The sequence below is a fragment of the Pleuronectes platessa genome, chromosome 7 (genome assembly GCF_947347685.1).
Source record: "Pleuronectes platessa chromosome 7, fPlePla1.1, whole genome shotgun sequence".
Taxonomy (NCBI): Eukaryota; Metazoa; Chordata; class Actinopteri; order Pleuronectiformes; family Pleuronectidae; genus Pleuronectes; species Pleuronectes platessa.
Window position 1 is genome coordinate 15,739,274 of NC_070632.1, and position 17,633 is coordinate 15,756,906.

At 44.2% G+C, this 17,633-nt stretch overlaps 1 protein-coding gene across 7 annotated transcripts; it reads left to right on the forward strand.

The window, feature by feature from the left end:
* The first annotated feature begins 1,552 nt into the window (after positions 1–1,552).
* On the forward strand, positions 1,553–17,611 carry zmp:0000001167 (protein phosphatase 1 regulatory subunit 12A). 7 transcript variants are annotated; one of them, XM_053426125.1, is made up of 25 exons: positions 1,568–1,965; positions 6,142–6,272; positions 6,523–6,641; positions 7,016–7,172; positions 7,322–7,466; positions 7,565–7,639; positions 7,750–7,829; positions 9,128–9,309; positions 9,477–9,586; positions 9,683–9,880; positions 9,993–10,075; positions 10,166–10,255; positions 10,438–10,539; positions 10,641–10,742; positions 10,841–10,931; positions 11,010–11,153; positions 11,244–11,346; positions 11,452–11,555; positions 12,061–12,120; positions 12,634–12,656; positions 12,769–12,832; positions 12,937–13,041; positions 14,332–14,382; positions 14,619–14,669; positions 16,332–17,611. In XM_053426125.1, the coding sequence occupies exons 1-25, from the start codon at positions 1,690–1,692 to the stop codon at positions 16,416–16,418; spliced, it is 2,733 nt and encodes a 910-aa protein (XP_053282100.1). In that variant the 5' UTR covers positions 1,568–1,689; the 3' UTR covers positions 16,419–17,611. The 7 variants fall into 7 exon arrangements, with proteins under 7 accessions (XP_053282101.1, XP_053282100.1, XP_053282099.1 ...); XM_053426124.1 differs by having other exon boundaries at positions 1,569–1,965; positions 9,104–9,309; positions 9,686–9,880; XM_053426123.1 differs by having other exon boundaries at positions 1,570–1,965; positions 9,104–9,309.
* Positions 17,612–17,633: the final 22 nt, after the last annotated feature.

The following is a 17,633-nucleotide window of genomic DNA, read 5'->3' on the forward strand; positions in this document are numbered from 1 at the left end:
GAAAAGTGCACACAGCAGTAATCAAACAGTGGATCAGGGACCTGGAGGAGTTGTTGGGAGGTGTCCAGATGATCCCATCCAAATGACAAATATCCACTGCTGACGTGAGGACGAAGCACAAATAATGCAGCTCTCATGAAGGTTCACGGTTTGACGGCAGCTGAAAAGGTAAAATAGGTCAAAGGTAACAAGGCAGCAAGTGTGGAGTCTTAATATCACCAAGTCAGGCGAATAAAATGTATAAGTTGTAATTAATGGAACTATGAGATATGCCTCAAGTCTGTATTTTATTTTGTTGTCATAATCAAAAAAGTTATTTGTTTAAAAATTATGAGCTGTGATGATAAAACCAATAAAAATTGTTGAGCATATTCTACAAACCTATAAACAACTGTTAGAACAATTTCTTCTGTTTTAGATTTCAGTTTTTATTTAGCCTAATTTTAGACCCCATCTGTCGCCCCCCTGTGTCATGTCATATGTTCTTCTCCAGGCCACTAGAAGTTCTTGTCTCACAAACAAATCTATTAACTTAATGGATTTAACCTGGAGCCATAATGACATGATTAGATTCATTAGAGACAAAGCAGTAAACAGTTGTCATACTGTCCTGTCAACAGAACAGATACACCAGGGGATTCCCCTCATATCATAACAAAACTCATCCCATCAGCTCTGTGTTGTAAAAGCTGTTTATTTATATGTCTTTGGCAAAAACAGAAATTTCCTGGAAATAAACAGGTCAGCCACAAAGACAAAATATTATGTGGTTGACGTGGATTTTTAATTCACAGAGATTTTAAAGCACAACACATTACGTAACAATTCCTTTTGGGATGTCAGGGAAATATCATTGATCTGCCTCTGGAGTGTTAATGAACAACATGTCCATTATTTGTTTTATTCATTCTTTTTTGTTATCGGCCCTTTTTTTGCCTTCGACTCAAAAACGACTTTACAATATGAAGTATTTGGATTCTAAATGGGTACATGATGTGTAGAATGAAGTAATAAAACAGGTATTTATTCTGCACTCTTAATTTGAGTTGTGTGGATTTAGATTTGTCCAACTTTGTTAATTAACTTTGTAGCTTAGTTTATCAATGGTATTTGCAATATCTATTACCAGCTGCTTTAATATATACAGTATGTGATATATGTCATTTGCATATAAATATAATGTGACAATGTCCCTCCTAAATTTTAAGAGAAATGAAAAAAATCTATTAAAATGTATTGTACCATAAAATATTGAAAAATGATTTCAGTTTTATGAGTAAATACTGTAATCGTATGTTATATGAATATGATATGTATAATTACATGTTGAAGGGTTATTTGTCTTATTTAGGTGTATTGAGGTTCATTCTTTTATTTGCTTCCTGTTTGATTTGCTTTGTTGTTATCGGTTGTTCATTTGTTGTGTAGAGTGTGTCGCTTGTGACCCAGATTCAAGGAAAGAGAAGAAAAGAAAGAGCTTTCATCTGGTGGACACATTTCCGAGGAGCACCTAAAGGCAGCATGTGGCTGCCACTCAGTCAGAAGTCCGTCCTGAAGTTCACGGCTTCAGTTCAACAGAGTGTCCACCAGGCGGCGCAGTCTGGGGGAGGAGAGGCTCAATCCAAACCCTCCACTCCGCTTCTGCTCCTCGTACCATGAGCTGAATGTGTCCGGGACAGACCAGGGAAGATGGCGGCCACTGACCATTCCCGGTCCGAAGCTGCCAAACAGCGTCGGCAGGATCAGCTGCAGCGATGGCTGGGCTCGGACACGGATCGGACGGGACCCGAGGCCCGGGAGACCTCGAGCGGCTCCGGGACGCGGCGCACGAAAGTCCGGTTCGCGCAGGGAGCCGTGTTTATGGCCGCCTGCTCCGCCGGCGACCAGGAGGAGGTGGCGGCGCTGCTCCGGCAGGGAGCCGACATCAACCACGCTAACATCGACGGGCTGACAGCGCTGCATCAGGTAGGAAGTTAAACAATACTCCCGCTACTAACAACTAGTTCGATTATTATCAGTTAACTAACCAGCCAACCATCGAACTAACCAGCCCAAGAGTTAACCGCGGAGCTGCTGCTAACCGTCGCTTGACTAGCGGCGGAGCTTTATCCGTTTAATGAGCCTCAGAAGCGTTAACGCAGTTTACGTTAGTCTAAAGATTCAGTTGTTTTTAACGTAGCGGCCTCTGCAGTAAATAAAATAAAACTTTATTTAAAGTTCGCAGCAACAGCAGCAGCAGCGGTGTCTGTGGCCTGTGTGGAGGAGGCTCAGTCCGGTGAACAGCCTGTTGGTCGGTTAGATGATCTGCTCTGTGGAGTTGTCTTCTTTCTGTAGCGTAGCAGGGACACAGCAGCAAACTGGAGTCGTTTTGAGTCTCAGGCAGGTCGGTGACAGACAGGCTCTGCCGGGCTCTGCAAACACCAGGGAATCCAGCGAGGTGTAAAATATGCGATCAGGGAATTCAGGGAGGTTATAAACCTCTGATCCGTGAATTCAGGAAGGTTTTAAATATGTGCTCTATTAATTCAGGGAGGTGTCTAACATCTGATCGGTGAATTCAGGAAGGTTTTAAATATGTGATCTATTAATTCAGGGAGGTTATAAACATCTGATCGGTGAATTCAGGAAGGTTTTAAATATGTGATCTATTAATTCAGGGAGGTTTTTTAACATCTGATTAATGAATTCAGGGAGGTGTCTAACATCTGATCAGTTAAATCATGGCGGTTTAAAACATCTGATCCATGGAATCAGGGAGGTTTTTAACTGATCACTAAGTTTTACACATTTCTCAAAGAGGAAGCATGTAGGGAGTCTGTTGATTTATAAACCACCGCCGTCAACAGGCCAGCTGCGTGTGCTTTTAACCTTCAGTTTTTTTGATATTGCAGTTTATGCCCCAAATAGGCTGCACTGCCTCCTCCAGTGCATGTTCCAGCCTTAATGCAGCTCCCTCCCTCCCCTCCACTGAAGTCATAACACAGCCGAGCAGTCTGGACAGCATCACTGTCACACGAGCCCCTCGGTGATGCACTGTTTCCTCTGCTTTTATGATGCTGTGTGTCAGAAACACGCCGCGGCCCCTTTCGCTCTGCGGCCGAACTCACTGTTGACGACATTTCACTTTTGGCATCCGAGCACACGCTTGTCAACATGAACAAAAAAGATGGTTGTTGTGCTTTTATTTAAAAAAATATATAATATCCGCCCACTGGAGCTGAAGGGTTGCTCAGCAGGCCCCTGTGTGTGTGTGTGTGTTTGTGTGTGTCTAGCGGTGATGTCATCTGAGGTGCTTTCCTCTCAATTTCAGCCAAACTGTATGTGTGTGTGTGAGTGAGTTTGTGTGTGTGTGGGTTGAAGTCGCTTTCCCCCATGACCAGGTCAGATGAGCACATTCTCCCCCGGACGTTGGGTTACGTGGGACCCTCTTCTGGTCGATCCACGTGCTGGAGCGTCACCCAGTGTGGTCCCTCTCTTCTGCCCTCCATCCCTCTCTCCAACCCTCTCTCCTGCCCTCCATCCCTCCATCCCTCTCTCCTGCCCTCTATCCCTCTCTCCTGCCCTCCATCCCTCTCTCCCCTGTTGTTCGCCGGTAGCCTGGCAACCAGTATTAAATATAGGCCCACACTCGGCAAACTTTCCATCCCCTGCATCCAAAGCCATTTGCCTTCTCCGCCACTCACTCTCTCTCTCTCCTTGACCCCTCCCCCTCCACCTTCTCCTCCTCCTCTTCCTCTTCTTCTCCTCTTCGCTGTCTCTCTCTTTCTCCTTCCCTTTGCCAATTCCCCAATGGAGGGGACTTTAGGGATTTCGGATGAAGAAATGGAAAACATTCCTCAAACAGCGCGAGCTGCTGTTGTCAAAGGCCACTTCCACAATGAGTCACTTGATGACCCAGTGAAGGAGTCTGCTGGGAGGCTGTATGTGCACCCTTCAAACGTGCAGGGGTGCAAGAAATGCCCTCTGTTCATTCATTCAGCTCCAAGCGGCCACTTGTTTCATAGGGGGGCTCCCCCCCCCGATGAGAGTGAAGCCTTCTTTTGACTTGGCTCCGGCCCCGTACTACGAGCCTCATATCAGGGTCTTACAAGGACCATATTTTAGTTTAGTTTTTTTCCGACCACACTCCCTGACTAATTATCTCATATTACGGAGGAGGGAGGAGCCTCGTAGCGGCTTTGAGATAAGTTGATTTAGCCCAAAAGCAAAGCCTCTTATGTGGCTGAAGACGGCCTGATGCACAAGGTTCTGTGTGAAGTACAGACACTTGCTGCCGTGACATCCTGCACAGGAGCTGCAATAAGAATACACTTCAGGAAAGTGTGCTATGTATGAGAGTGTACTCTGCTTCTGAGCAGGATTCGCCTGTTGCATGTTGTGAAGGTAGTGTTGCATGTAAAAGAAATACTCGAAGCGAAGCAGGAAAATAAGGATACATTAAAGTCTGCCTGAATTCCCCAATAAAATAAATAGTAAGCTTGCACTCACAAGCACAGATTAAGCCTTTGCTTTGCATATCAGTGACAGACACCATTATTTGTATTGTTAATCCTCAATTGGCTGTTTTCTATTTGGTTTTGATCTGTTGCTGTGCATTGTAATGTCCTCTTCAGTATTTTCAGTCATGTCAGTGACATACGGCTGCAGGGATGGTTCTGTCCATCTGGTGGTCTGTTGGTCCATTTCAGTCCAGACTGAATGCTGTGTTCACACATCTACTTCTCCTGGATTTCTACCGACCTTATACCAGGAGGTGAGGTGGATAATGTCCGTGTCTCAGTGGGACATTTGCGTTCACACATGCTCCTCCTCCAGAGAAAACACGGAGGATGTGCGGAGTCCGGTGCACGTCTTAAAGCAGCTTAAGTGTTGAATGGCTGTGAAAGGGTGAATCCAATTGACTCTGGTGATCTGCTGACTTCTTGAGCGCCACAATGACATTCACATTTGTGACGGTTTGAATGTTGTTTCTAAGCAACATTGCTTCAGATGTTTTATTATAATAACTGTGAGCCTGTTGTCACTTTATTATTATCAATTTGCTGAAAGTACAGTACAGCCCCGTGTATTTTATAGATTATCAATGCTTAATAAAACAAGATTTTCAACTTCAATGTCGTTAGTAGCTTGTTACCTTGTTAATGTAAACAACGTAACCAGCTATTTTGATATTGATAATTTTTTGGCAATTTAAAAAACAAAAGTGAGTTTAGTTTCACAGATGTGAGGATTTGCTGCTCATTTCCTGTTTTGTGTTATTTCCATCTACAGTTTCAAACAAAACATACAGTATAGTGGCCTTACCTTTTGTATCATATTTTTTATTTATTGTAAGTATTTGGTGAGTAATCGGTTTCTCTACGCTCTACGCTCTAGACTAGACCTTACTATGTAAAGTGCCTTGAGATATTTGGAGCTATATAAATAAAATTGAATAGAAAAAACAAACTAATAAACCTTCACAAAATACTAAAATTCACAATGGAAAAAGGAGCGCATTACCTTGAATTAAAATTGAAAAAAATACATACACAACTTCATTTGCTATATTATCTGGTTTTGAATGAGTTACTTGTGCAGACTGTAAATGTCTCAAACCCTTAGTTTTGCCCACATAAGTGAAACAACCTCTTACAATCTATTCCAAGGAGTGTTTTATCTCATAAATCATAGCTGAAATTAAAGCAGCATCTCATAATATAGGACCTTGAGGTTCTCATGGGATTTATCTTGGGACTTGTTTTGCATCACGTTGGGCTCTTTGCAGGAGCAGCCTCAGGAAACGCAGCTAAATGGATTCGCTATTCACTCACGCCACAAAATGACTGTTTTGAAAGTACTTGAGGGCCTTGAGCAGCCCACTTAACAGAACGTCATTATAACAAGTAGACACAGTAGTCATTGTTTCAGCCGCCAGTGCTGTAGTTGACATTGGTAAATTGTGGAAGTGTTCTGAGTTTTGTCTTTCACAACAAACCAAATGAGGTCAAAGACCCTCCTGACTGTAACTGTAACTGGACCAGGGACTGACTGACGTGTGCAGCCTGGCTTCTGTCTTTAAACATGTGCAGTGGGGATTCTTATAATAAACAGCAAACACTTGTAGAGCGATCCCTCACGTGGCTTTGTGTCCTCTGGCAGGCCTGCATTGATGAAAATGCTGAGATGGTGCAGTTTCTGGTGGAGAGCGGGAGTGAAGTCAACAGAGGGGACAACGAGGGCTGGACTCCTCTGCACGCTGCAGCGTCCTGCGGCTTCATTCAGATCACCAAGTGAGTGTTGACCATGAACCCACTGACACGTCACTGTTGTTATGATGGTGAACAACGGTGACGTCAACTTATGTGTGTGTGTGTGTGTGTGTGTGTGTGTTCATCTTGAGTGGGTTCTGGGAGCCTGGAAAAGTTTTCACTGACTATTCTGACTTTTCTCAATCTTATGGACTCACTGTATGTTTTAAACTAATTTCTGTTTTTTTTTGCTGCATTCTAAACTCTTCACTCGATGTTTTTCCTCGTGAAGGTACCTGATAGAGCACGGGGCTCACGTCGGGGCGGTGAACAGTGAAGGAGAGCTTCCTCTGGACGTGGCCACAGAAGACGTCATGGAGAGACTTCTTAAAGCTGAGATCAAAAAACAAGGTAAGGAATAGTTCCACTGTCAGGTAAAGGGGACACAGTTATAGGACTACTAACATAATAATAATACAAATATAAACAACAATATATGACAAAACTAATGCTTATGTGAGAATTTTATGATCGAGACGAGTCTGCATGATCATCTTCAAAATATTTTTTATATCATGTGCAGTATATAATCATAATTTCCTACACATGATTCTTTAAATGAATTATCAGATTTGCTTTATGTTTTATATCATTTTACATTTAATATCTTTGAGTTCAACTGAAACCACAGAGGATGTATATGCTGAATAGTTTTTCTGTATCTTTTAAGAGTCGAATGATTTTCAGTATTCAAACTCTGAGGTGTGTTCATATGTGTGTCACAGAGATAGACGTGGACCAGGCCCGGAAGGAAGAGGAGAGGATCATGCTCCAGGACGCCATGGCAGTGCTGGCAGGAGGAGGAACTCTCACACCTCACCCTAACACCAAGGCAACCGCTCTGCACGTCGCTGCCGCCAAAGGCTACATCGAAGTCATGAAGTGAGCACCAGTCCACAAACAAGCACAGACACATGTCGGCAACGATGGCTTGTTGGCTTCTGTCGGATCTTTTACTCATAACCTTAATCCTTGTCCCGTGTTTGGTGTTTCTCTCGTCCTTTCTTCCCCCTCTTCCTCACGTGGCTCAGGGTGCTGCTGCAGTGCCCGGTGGACGTGGACAGCACGGACATCGACAGCTGGACGCCCCTGCATGCTGCCGCTCACTGGGGGCAGGAGGAGGTGTGCACCCTGCTCGCTGACAACATGTGTGATATGGGTGCCGTCAACAACGTGGTGAGCAGCAGACAAACAGCCCTTCCCTGGCATCAAGCCTGTGATCGAAACCTTTACTTGTGCCACGACTAATAAATCCGCTGTGAATGTCCTTGTAGGGCCAAACACCTCTAGATGTCGCAGATGAGAAGCTCGTGGACACTCTGGAGGAGCTGCAGAAGAAACAGAACGCCGTGAGTCTGCCTTCACACACATCTCCCTCCGTTAGATAAACCTGATATGATTGATAGTGTTAGAGCGGTGAACGTTCTCCATGTTTATGTGTGTTTATATTCCTCTTCAGTTACGCACTGAGAGAGAGAAACAGACTCCTGTTATTGAGACCAACCCACAAATCTCCATGGTACCAGGTCGTGCGCGCAGGTCAGTGCCAGTGTGTTGGGGGTGTGTGTGTGTGTGTGTGTGCGTGTGTTTATGTGTGTGTGTGTGTGTGGGCACATGCTATGCTGTACCTCAGCTGAATCCCAGCAATCCCAGTACCAGTAATGTGCATGCAGTCATGATGTTAACAGTCGCAATTATCCTGTGAACCACCATACCTCTATCCACTGTCGTTGACCTGGATAGATGTAGCGGTCAGTAACACTGACACTGTGTCCCATTTTCATACTAAAAACTAACTGTACAGACAACAGGAAAAAATGAAGAATATTTAAGATAAATCCCACATACATGCCAAAATCAGCATGGCTTCCTGATATGAAGCAAAGATAAATACTTGCGAGTTAGATAATCGTATAAGAGCATCTCTACTGTCATAAAGCAGAGCAATAAAAGTTAAAAAATAAAGTCATGAAAGAGAAATATTATTACTATTATATGATTTCATATGTTTTAAATATATTTTGTTCTCTATTAGACCCAATAATTAAGGTTAAATTAACGATACAAGAATGTTTTTTTTTCCTCATCCAAAATTAAATATCTAATTAAATACAAATGGCTCCATTAAGACCCATGAATGATTCCCTGGGAAATCTGTGAAAATATCCCGAAACACCTTATCTTTCAGTGATAAAGAAAGGGAAGACCTTGGGTCATTCCCTATCCTTCAATAAAATTTCATGGAAATCAATTTAGCAGTTTTTGTATAACCCCGCTATTAAACTAACACAGACAAAAATGGCGGTGGTATAAAGCCGTCCTGCTCCATAATTTGAAATAATAGCCACTATGGCCAGTATACCCAGATAATTTGTTTCCCAAATTTGTTACACACAATCTCAAATAATAACATTAACTTGTTTAAGGCCAGTTCAAGATTCACTATATTCCCATAATGCACCTCTGATTTCGTGTCTACAAACTGGAACAAACACAGAAACACTATAAGTATTATGGAATTGGGACACAGTAATTGTTGCTGTCTGTGTGGGTGCTGTGCTGCTGTTTGATCCATGGGCTTGTGTCAGGTTTCCATCCCCACATTTGAAGAAAAGATCCAAAACAAGTGATTTAGTCGAAACCTGTTGTGTGAAGTGATGTAACAGCAGCTCTACGAGTGACATCACAGCCCACTGGTGTGTTGATTGGTGCATGCTTGCTCTAATTGGCTGCATGTGGAACGAGTGCCCTCACTGATCAGCTCCCTGCATGCCACCTGTGTTCCACCCCCCACCTTGGCCCCGCCCCTGCAGGACTTCTATCTCTCGTATGAGCAGCAAGGAGAAAATCTGTCTCCATGAGCGGGAGAAGCACCCACCCCCTGCCCTGCAGAGCAGCCCGGCCGAGGATGAGGAGGAGGAAGGCCATGTGGGACAGGGTCAGCCTCAGAGCCAGGCCAAAGCCTCCAGCAGCTCCAGCTCGGAGGAGGAGAGCGAATCGGAGAGCGATGCTGAGTCGGGTGAGAGACGCTGCGGCAGCTGTTTCCACTTTAACAGAAATCTGTGTCGTTGATCCTGATCACTATCTTAGAGAGCAGTGTGTTTAAGAACGATTAGAGCTTTATCAGACCAAAGTTTTATGATTCTGAAGGGAATTTGCTGAATGCTGACATTTGATTCTTTGCAGAAAAAGCGAAAAACAGAGAGATCATAAACAACTTGAACAACAAACGCAACACCACCAGCCTGCTCCCTACCTCCATGTCAACGAGCACTGCTACAAGCCAAGTGAAAAAGGTCACATGGAGAGACATTTTCCAAACAACATCAAATGTCTGTTTTTAGCTGCGTGATGCGATTGAATAACAGAGGTGACTTTTACCGGCTGTGTAGCAGGAGCCAAGCAAACCCACAACCACTGAGGCCCCGGTCTCCTGGAGAACCTCTCTGAGGAAAGCCGGCAGCTCCGTGACTCTTGGCACGGCCGGACTAGCTGACTCCGGCCCGGACCCCAGCAGACCTCCAGCGACGGTCCTGGGCATGACCCGCTCCGCATCCAGCCCCCGCCTCAGCTCCGAGGCTGACCCCAAGGTACAGGCCACCGCAGCATGACGCATGAATCTAGTGTGACAGACCAAAAAAGACCTATTTTTCACCGGGTCACATAAGTAACTCATGAACTGGTCTCACCCCTCGATGTCAGGAGCCGAGGCTCGCCAGGGTCCCGCCCATTCCCACGCGGAGACTCTTCAGCATTCCCGACAGCAGCCCTGACAACTCCAACAGGTGGGCTTGTGCTCCCTTGTGAAACCAGAATCATTTTCTTTCTGCTGCCTACAGTATGTGCCCTTGTCAACCTGTCTCTCTCTCTCTCAGTTGGCTAAGCCGTAGCTCCTCTTACACCCGACGCCTTCATAGTCAAACAGGAAATGATCTCACTAGTTCCACTCCTTATTTGCTTCACAGGTCAGTCACGCTGCCCACAGCTCGTCTTGTATTTGTTTTGCATGCTTGTTTTTGCCATCACAGCTTTTTACAGTCCCCCCCCCCCCCCCCTCCCAGCAGCAAATACTAATTGTGTGTATGTGAACGTGTTGTTGTTGTGAATGAAATGTTTTTGTTTCCAACGGGTTTCGTGTTGTTTCCAGCTCATCTTATGGAAAGAGACTGGATGACCCCACCTTGACCTCAGCGAGCACAGGAACAAGCTCCTCTGGACTCAGCCGTCTTAATAGTGTCTTGGCGCAGAGGTAAATTGGTTTTCGTCTCTTCACTGCGTTCAAGTTTGTCTGGAAATTTTTTCCCACTTACCTAAAAGATCTGACAGCCAGCTCTTATCTCTCTCCTGTAGACTTCCTCAGGAACAGGCCGAGAAGAAGGATCAGTCGGCCATCACCACCTCCATCTCTCAGAGCATGACCACGGGCGAGCAGGAGACCAAGCAGAGGCGCAAGTGAGTCTCAGCTGTTGTCTTTTTGTGGGGTTGATGTTTTTAGATTGTGGGCCTGGTTGTGCTGCTTTGTGGCTTAAAGTTTGATTTGACCTGTGTAGATCTTATCTGACTCCGGTGCGGGATGAAGAAGCGGAGGCTCAGAGGAAGGCTCGCTCCAGACACGCACGCCAGTCCCGCCGCTCGACTCAGGTACAAACTCCCGCTTGTGAGAGAAAGATGAGGAGGTGGTCACCTAGTAACACAGAGTTATCTGTCTTTCATATGTAGGGGGTGACGCTGACAGATCTGCAGGAAGCGGAGAAGACGATGAAAACCAGCCAAACCAACCAGGCCGACAACAAAGGGAGAGAAAAGAAGAAGGAGGAGGAAGAGAAAGAGAAGGAAGCAAAAGCAAAGAAGGGAGAGGAAGGGGTGAGGGCCTTATTTTAGTTATAGTCCCATGTTGGCTGCGCTTATATAACGTCATGTGACATTACATAGCGGGGGATATTGTGTTTACAGGAAGTGAGCTGGAGGTCTCGTATTGCCAGCCTGCAGAAGTCGGACCTGCTGGGCCTCACGCAACCCGCTGGCACTCCGCGGCCTCAGGCTTCCGACAGGAGAGGTATGTACCACGTCTTCCCATGTTCCTAACTTAATGTGGAACCTGAAAGTTTGTTGAGATATTCATTTTGGAGTTTTTACGACTGCTTGTCTGGCTTTGTTCCAGATGTTGAAGCCAACGCAGGGGAGAGTGAGACTATGCGATGGGCCAGGGAGCGCAGGGAGAGGAGACAAGTTCGGGCCAGAAGGAAGGCCCAGAGGACCGGGGAGGTAAACACACACACAACATCTTTTATATCTATATACTTGGGGAAGACAGCCTTCTGTTTTAAAGCACCATACATTTGGAATGAGGTCCAAAAATCTTTAAAGTTGTCCTCATTTGTCTCATTGACGGAGTTCTCAAGTCTGGTCTCATGTACAGCTGACTTCTCCTGCATTGATTGTAACTACTAGTTGACTTGGCCATATTATTTTATACTGACGAATTGTTTTATACCTTGTATTACTGTATATATATATATATGCATATTTATTTCATTCTTATTTATTCAATGTATTAACTCTTCTATGTATCAACTCTTTATTGTACCCTCGGCACCATTGAAAATGAGGGTCTTATCCCTCAATGTGTTTTCCGAGGTCTAAATAAAATATTCAATCAATCAATCAATATAAACTGATGCAGGATGGAGAACAGACTACTGCTAACAAGGAAAGACTAAGTCAGCAGTCATGAAACTTGTAACTATGACTGTCTCTGTGTCGCCTGCAGAGTGATGACAATGATCCCAGTGGAGAGGAAGAGTTCTCAGGCAGTGGGCTGGATCCACAGGTATATATATATATATATGTCTGTCTGTGTGCATTGGTGTACATGTATTTACGTGTACTTATTTTTGTGTAGTGGTTTAGTGACCTCCTCAGGATCTTTTTTCAGCATAAGTGTAACATAATATGTCCGGACCAGTAGACCTCATGGGGACCTTAAACTTAATTTCTGAGGTCCTGGTTAAGACTTATTATAAGATGTGAATTATGGTTAGGTTAGGGTTAGGCATGAATTGTTTTCGGTTAAGTTAAGGGATAAGGTTTTGGATGGCTGTCCACATTGAATGGAAGTCAATGCAATCTCCTTAGAAGGACACATACAAAAAGACAAACTGTAATTGTGTCTCCAATTGGGGGGAAAAGCTGATTTGGGGTCAGTGGTAAAGGTCGGGGTAAGTCTCCAGGAAAATTAATGTATGCCTATGTTAAATCATTAGAAATTACCTATAATTGTTTGTGTGTGTGTTTGTGGTGACTGTAACACTCAAGCCATCATTTTTTTCCCTTCTGTTTACAGACAGACCAACACTTGAGTTCGAGGTATGACTCTAGACTTTGACCTAACTGATTTACCATCGCCTCTTTCATTCTGTCAGCACAGTGTCGATGATAGTAGCTGTATGTCTGAACTCTGCTCTCCTCGTCCACGCAGGTCGGTTGCATCCAGTAATGACCGCACCCAGGGAGGAGAACCTGAGAGCAAGGATTTCAAAAAGGTCAGCAGACAGGGCAGATAATGAAGTCACTGAAGGTGTTTCTCTTACATGTGCCAGTTATTTACTGCTGTGTGTGTTTGCGTGTGTGTTTCTGTGTGTGTCAGATGTTCGAGGACGTCTCCAGAGAAAACACCCAGCTCCAATCTCAGCTGCAGGACACTCAGAGGGTTATCAGTCAGACTAGGTTGGACCTGGAAAAGGCTACACAGGTGACGACACGGACACGCTGCGTTGTCGTAGTAATCGGAAGAGTTTCAAAGTGGTAAAACCAGGAATCAACAGGCTCCGTCACAGTCGTCATTTTCTTTTTTGTCCACTTTCAGTTCATCTGGCGATCGCTTATCAGGCGATCTACACAAACTCTACTGTCTTTATCATGTTCACTGTTTTTGAAGATGCACCTGTGCTCTCATCAACACACACTCGGGGGTTTTGCCTTACATGATCTGGTATGATCATAAGCATGTGGTGGATTTTTTACGCCACTATTTGTAAACCTAAGCAAGTAACTGACATTACTGATCCATCCAGTTCAGTTATGCAATATTAAAGGAGGTAATTTATAGACTTCATATAGGTTTTTTGTCCCAAAGTAAGAGAGTAGAAACCTCGACCCTCAGAATGAGATAAACCTCATTACATTAAACTATTCACTATATAGAGTGTTCAGTATTTTTTATTTATGTGTGTTGTCTACTGATAATGATTCCCTGTTTAGAACCCAAACGATGCATCATGAAAAGTAGAATACAATCAGTGTTGCACATCTGAAAGCCAACAACCACGATGCTGTGTGCAGGAGGCAGATTTAGACAGCTGCAGGATGAAGGGATGACCTGTGTCCAGTTGGTTCTTTTTAGTATAATTCCTTATATAGAGTTTTGTGAACACAGCCATGTTTTTTGTTTCCTGCCTGTCGCTTCGTTCCCGGTCAGATCACCTGCAGATGATCTAAAGCGGCTGACGCAAGACAGTTAAAAGAAAGACTTTGTATTTTCAGAAAGAAGAAATTACCTTTTTATTCCTGTAAATTAAAACCTTTTATTAATATTTTTTTTAAATTCACACACCAGGCTCAGGGATTTTTCCTCTACAGGACCATGTGTTCTGCTAGGACCAGTGGTTAAAGTTAGCAAAGAAATAATACAGTGTATCTGATATTTGACTAACTTAATAAGTACTTACTGTTAGTGTTTAACCATCATCCTGTATTTGTGGACACAGTGGTAGATAAGCGGAAGAGGCATAGTCGCACTTAAATTAGAATCAGTAGAGCCAGACCTCCCCCAACAGTTCGCCTAAATACAGTCCAGCTGCAATAAATTTCACACACTCATAGAAATCTCTTCCCCTAATGTGCCAGATTTGTATTTTCATCAAAATCCATAAATTATTTCCATAAATGATTATGTTGATGTCTTTTTGCACACAGCCCCTCTATTGATCTTTATAGTTGTAGCGATGATAATAATATTGCTTGTTTGTTTTGCGTCCAACAGAGACAGGAGCGCCTCACTGACTGCTCAGCCATGCTGGATCTGGAGAGAAAGGTAACACTTCCCTACCGATGTTGTTCCATTTTGTTGTTTTCCGTGGCTTCGTCTGCCCTCACTACTGCCACCCCTGCTGTCTGTTGAAGCCACTCGAAACCACTTTCTCACCAGTATTCACTCAACTTTTCTGGTCCCCCCCCCCCCCCCCCCCCCCCTTCCTCCTCCACCTCCTCTTTGCCACTTCCGTCTGCCCCACCCCTCACCCACTCCCCCCTCACGTTTCCCGGCATCAGGACCGGAGGATGTTGGAGCGGCGAATGGCAGAGCTGGAGGAGGAGTTAAAGGTGAGGAGATGTATATTCACGACCAGTTTTCATCATGGCCCCAGACACCTTGCATGCTCCTGCTTGATTAGCTTGGCTTTAGCGTGTGCGGTTCGGCATCATGGAGGAAGCACACTGCAGAGAGAGCTGTTATGCATAGTGTACTCTCTACTGTAACATTCATTGTGTCAACAGAAAGTATTTCTGTCCTGTTATTGTTAGTTCTCCATTACAAACCTTTGGTTTTATTCAGACTTTATTAAGGATTTTGACACATGACTTGTTTCACACTTATTCTAGGTAATAAACCGTCCAGTTTTGGTAGATGTACCACATGTCAGAGTCGGACTATCAGTTCAGCTTCTTACATCCACATTCTTGATGCCCTATAGAAGGAGCTTCATGGGTAAAAAATGAAATCATTAAGGTCCCTGCTTCCTCTTAAATATGTCAACATTTATATTAAAAAATGTTATGAATTTATTATTTGTTTGTGGTGCAGTTACAGGTATAATTTAGAGCATTGATAATAATAATTACCTCTAGGAGGGCAGGTTCTTTGAATTGAGCCTACTGGTACACTGATAAAGGCTTAACAGGAGAAAAGGCCCGTTCAGACATGTTATTCACATCCACCCTGAGAGATCTGATCATAAGTGGACAGGCCCAAGTTCGTCTGGTCACACCTGACATTAAAATGCTTCCTGGAGGCGTCTCCTGTGAGCACTTGTGATCTGATCTCACTTCCCACGTACGTCAGCAAATACCAAATGGTGTTTTGACCCAGTCTGAGTTTGCAGATTTTTCCGTTATCTGTGTGGGCGGGTCCAGGTATTACTCATGTTGTGGGGGACTCGATGTGTTTACAGTTTTATTATGGGGACTCGTCTTCTCTAAGGGCTTTAAAAGAAAGTCCTCAGTCAATTTTAAGGTGAAGACATGTTTTAAGGTTAGGTTATGGTTGGGTTAAGGTTAGAGTAAGGGTTCAGGTTAGGCAAGTAGTGGTTATGGTTAAGGTCAGAGTACGTCTCCAGGAAATCAATGTTATTCAATGGAAAGTCCTGAAGTCATGGAGATGCGTTTATTTGTTTGTCTGTGTCTTTCTGTCAGCTAGAGAGAGAGAGTGGAGTCAGGAGGAGCTGGGTGAATCAAGGCACTGTGCACAGCTTGGCTAAGGAATAAGATTTTAACCATTTGAAAAAAATAGAACTCAATTATGTGGTGATCAGTGTTCTGGCTACAAATCAATCAACGTATGGTCCCTGAGGAGCTTAATAGTATCTTTGATTCGTAGTCGATGTCAGCTGAGTAGTTGGTTCTTCATATGTGGTGCAGGACGCATTTGTGTTCACACAGTGAAAAGATTGTGGCCACATGAGTCCCAGACCAGCTCCCGATGAGGTCTGAGTGAGCAGATCTCAGGACGCAGTTTTGGTTGCCTTCAGATCTGAACTTAGAGCTTTCTACTTGTGATCAAATAACTCAGGACAGATGTTATTACCATGTCTGAATGGGGTCAAAGTGATAATATATTTCCAGTTAACACCACAGTTTGTCTTGTCCCCTGTCAAAACTCTGCTGTGAAGAACTATGATGTATAGTCTTCGATTCGAAAACAAGCTAATAATTTAGAATCTGGTTTTCTATTTTGGATTTTGTTGTGATGTGAATTTTCCCCTCCAGGTTCTGGTGGACCTGAGAGCAGACAACCAGCGTCTTAAAGATGAAAATGGAGCACTGATTCGAGTCATCAGCAAACTTTCCAAATAGATGTGGGGAGAGTGTCCAAGAGAAGAGCGAGAGAGAGAGAGAGACACATGAAGAGCAGGGAACCCCCTCCTTCCCCTTCCATCCATCCCTCCATCCCTCCCTCCCTCCTCTCACACATTCCTCCTCAGTGCCAAAGAGCGAGAGGGGGGAAGAGAAGTAGCAGAATGTCCTTACGTATACGAGCAACCAAGACTTGACTTGGATTGTGATGCCTCTCTGTGAACAGCTGGAGCAGCTTCGGTGCCTTAGCGGCCTTTTGTCAAGACCGACGGCACAAAGGCTCCAGCAGGAGCAGCATGAGACTTGACGACGGCCGAAATGCCCACGGCCGGTGGAACACACACAAAACACAACATGTACTACAACTGTGCATCATGGGAACCCGAATGTGCACACACATTCCTATGCGTGCATCACATACTTCCTCAATGCACATTCCACTGAGCGCACAAGGCAGCTTGGGCCTTAAAGCTCCCACTTAGTATTTTTTTGTGAACACACTCACACACTCACACATTTACCCCACTCACAGTCCAGATCTAGCGTGTCGTCAGGCAGTGAAGGTGTCGGCGTGTTCTTTTAGACTCTGAAACACGTTACAGACTCTTTACACTCGGCATCGTCATGACGACACGGGGGAAGTCCATGAAGCTCTGTTGGGTTGTTTTGTTTCCACATGCAAGTGTTTGAACCCACCTACCTCTCCACCTATGCACCTCCCCATATACATTTTTTTATTTTTGTGACCACAGACACACTCCATGCTCTTAGGTCAGTCGACCGCAGCACTTTACTCTCCGCGAAGCAATACAAGATCTGCGAGGCCTCGCTCGTCCTCGACGACTTCAGAGCAGCACCGTCTCACTCAGTTAAGTGGAGGGAGACGATACCCATAGCTGAAGGTCAAAGGTCATTGCACAATGATTTAGAAAATTGCTGTTCTGTCAAAGCCTATTATGCAATGAATGGTTTTATTGATTGCCATTGATAAATATATTATTTTCATAGTTTTTCATTGTCATTTCCTCTCCTGCAATGGAGCATAGAAATGTATATTACATGTGTATAAATATTAGTCCTGAATAATAATACCCTTTTGAAGTAAAGTTCAATGTAGCCTTTTTTCACATGTTGGGTTTCTAATATATTAAATGGATGTCTGCACCCTAATAAAAAAAAACAGTGTGTTTGTAGAGACTGCCTGGTTATTATCAA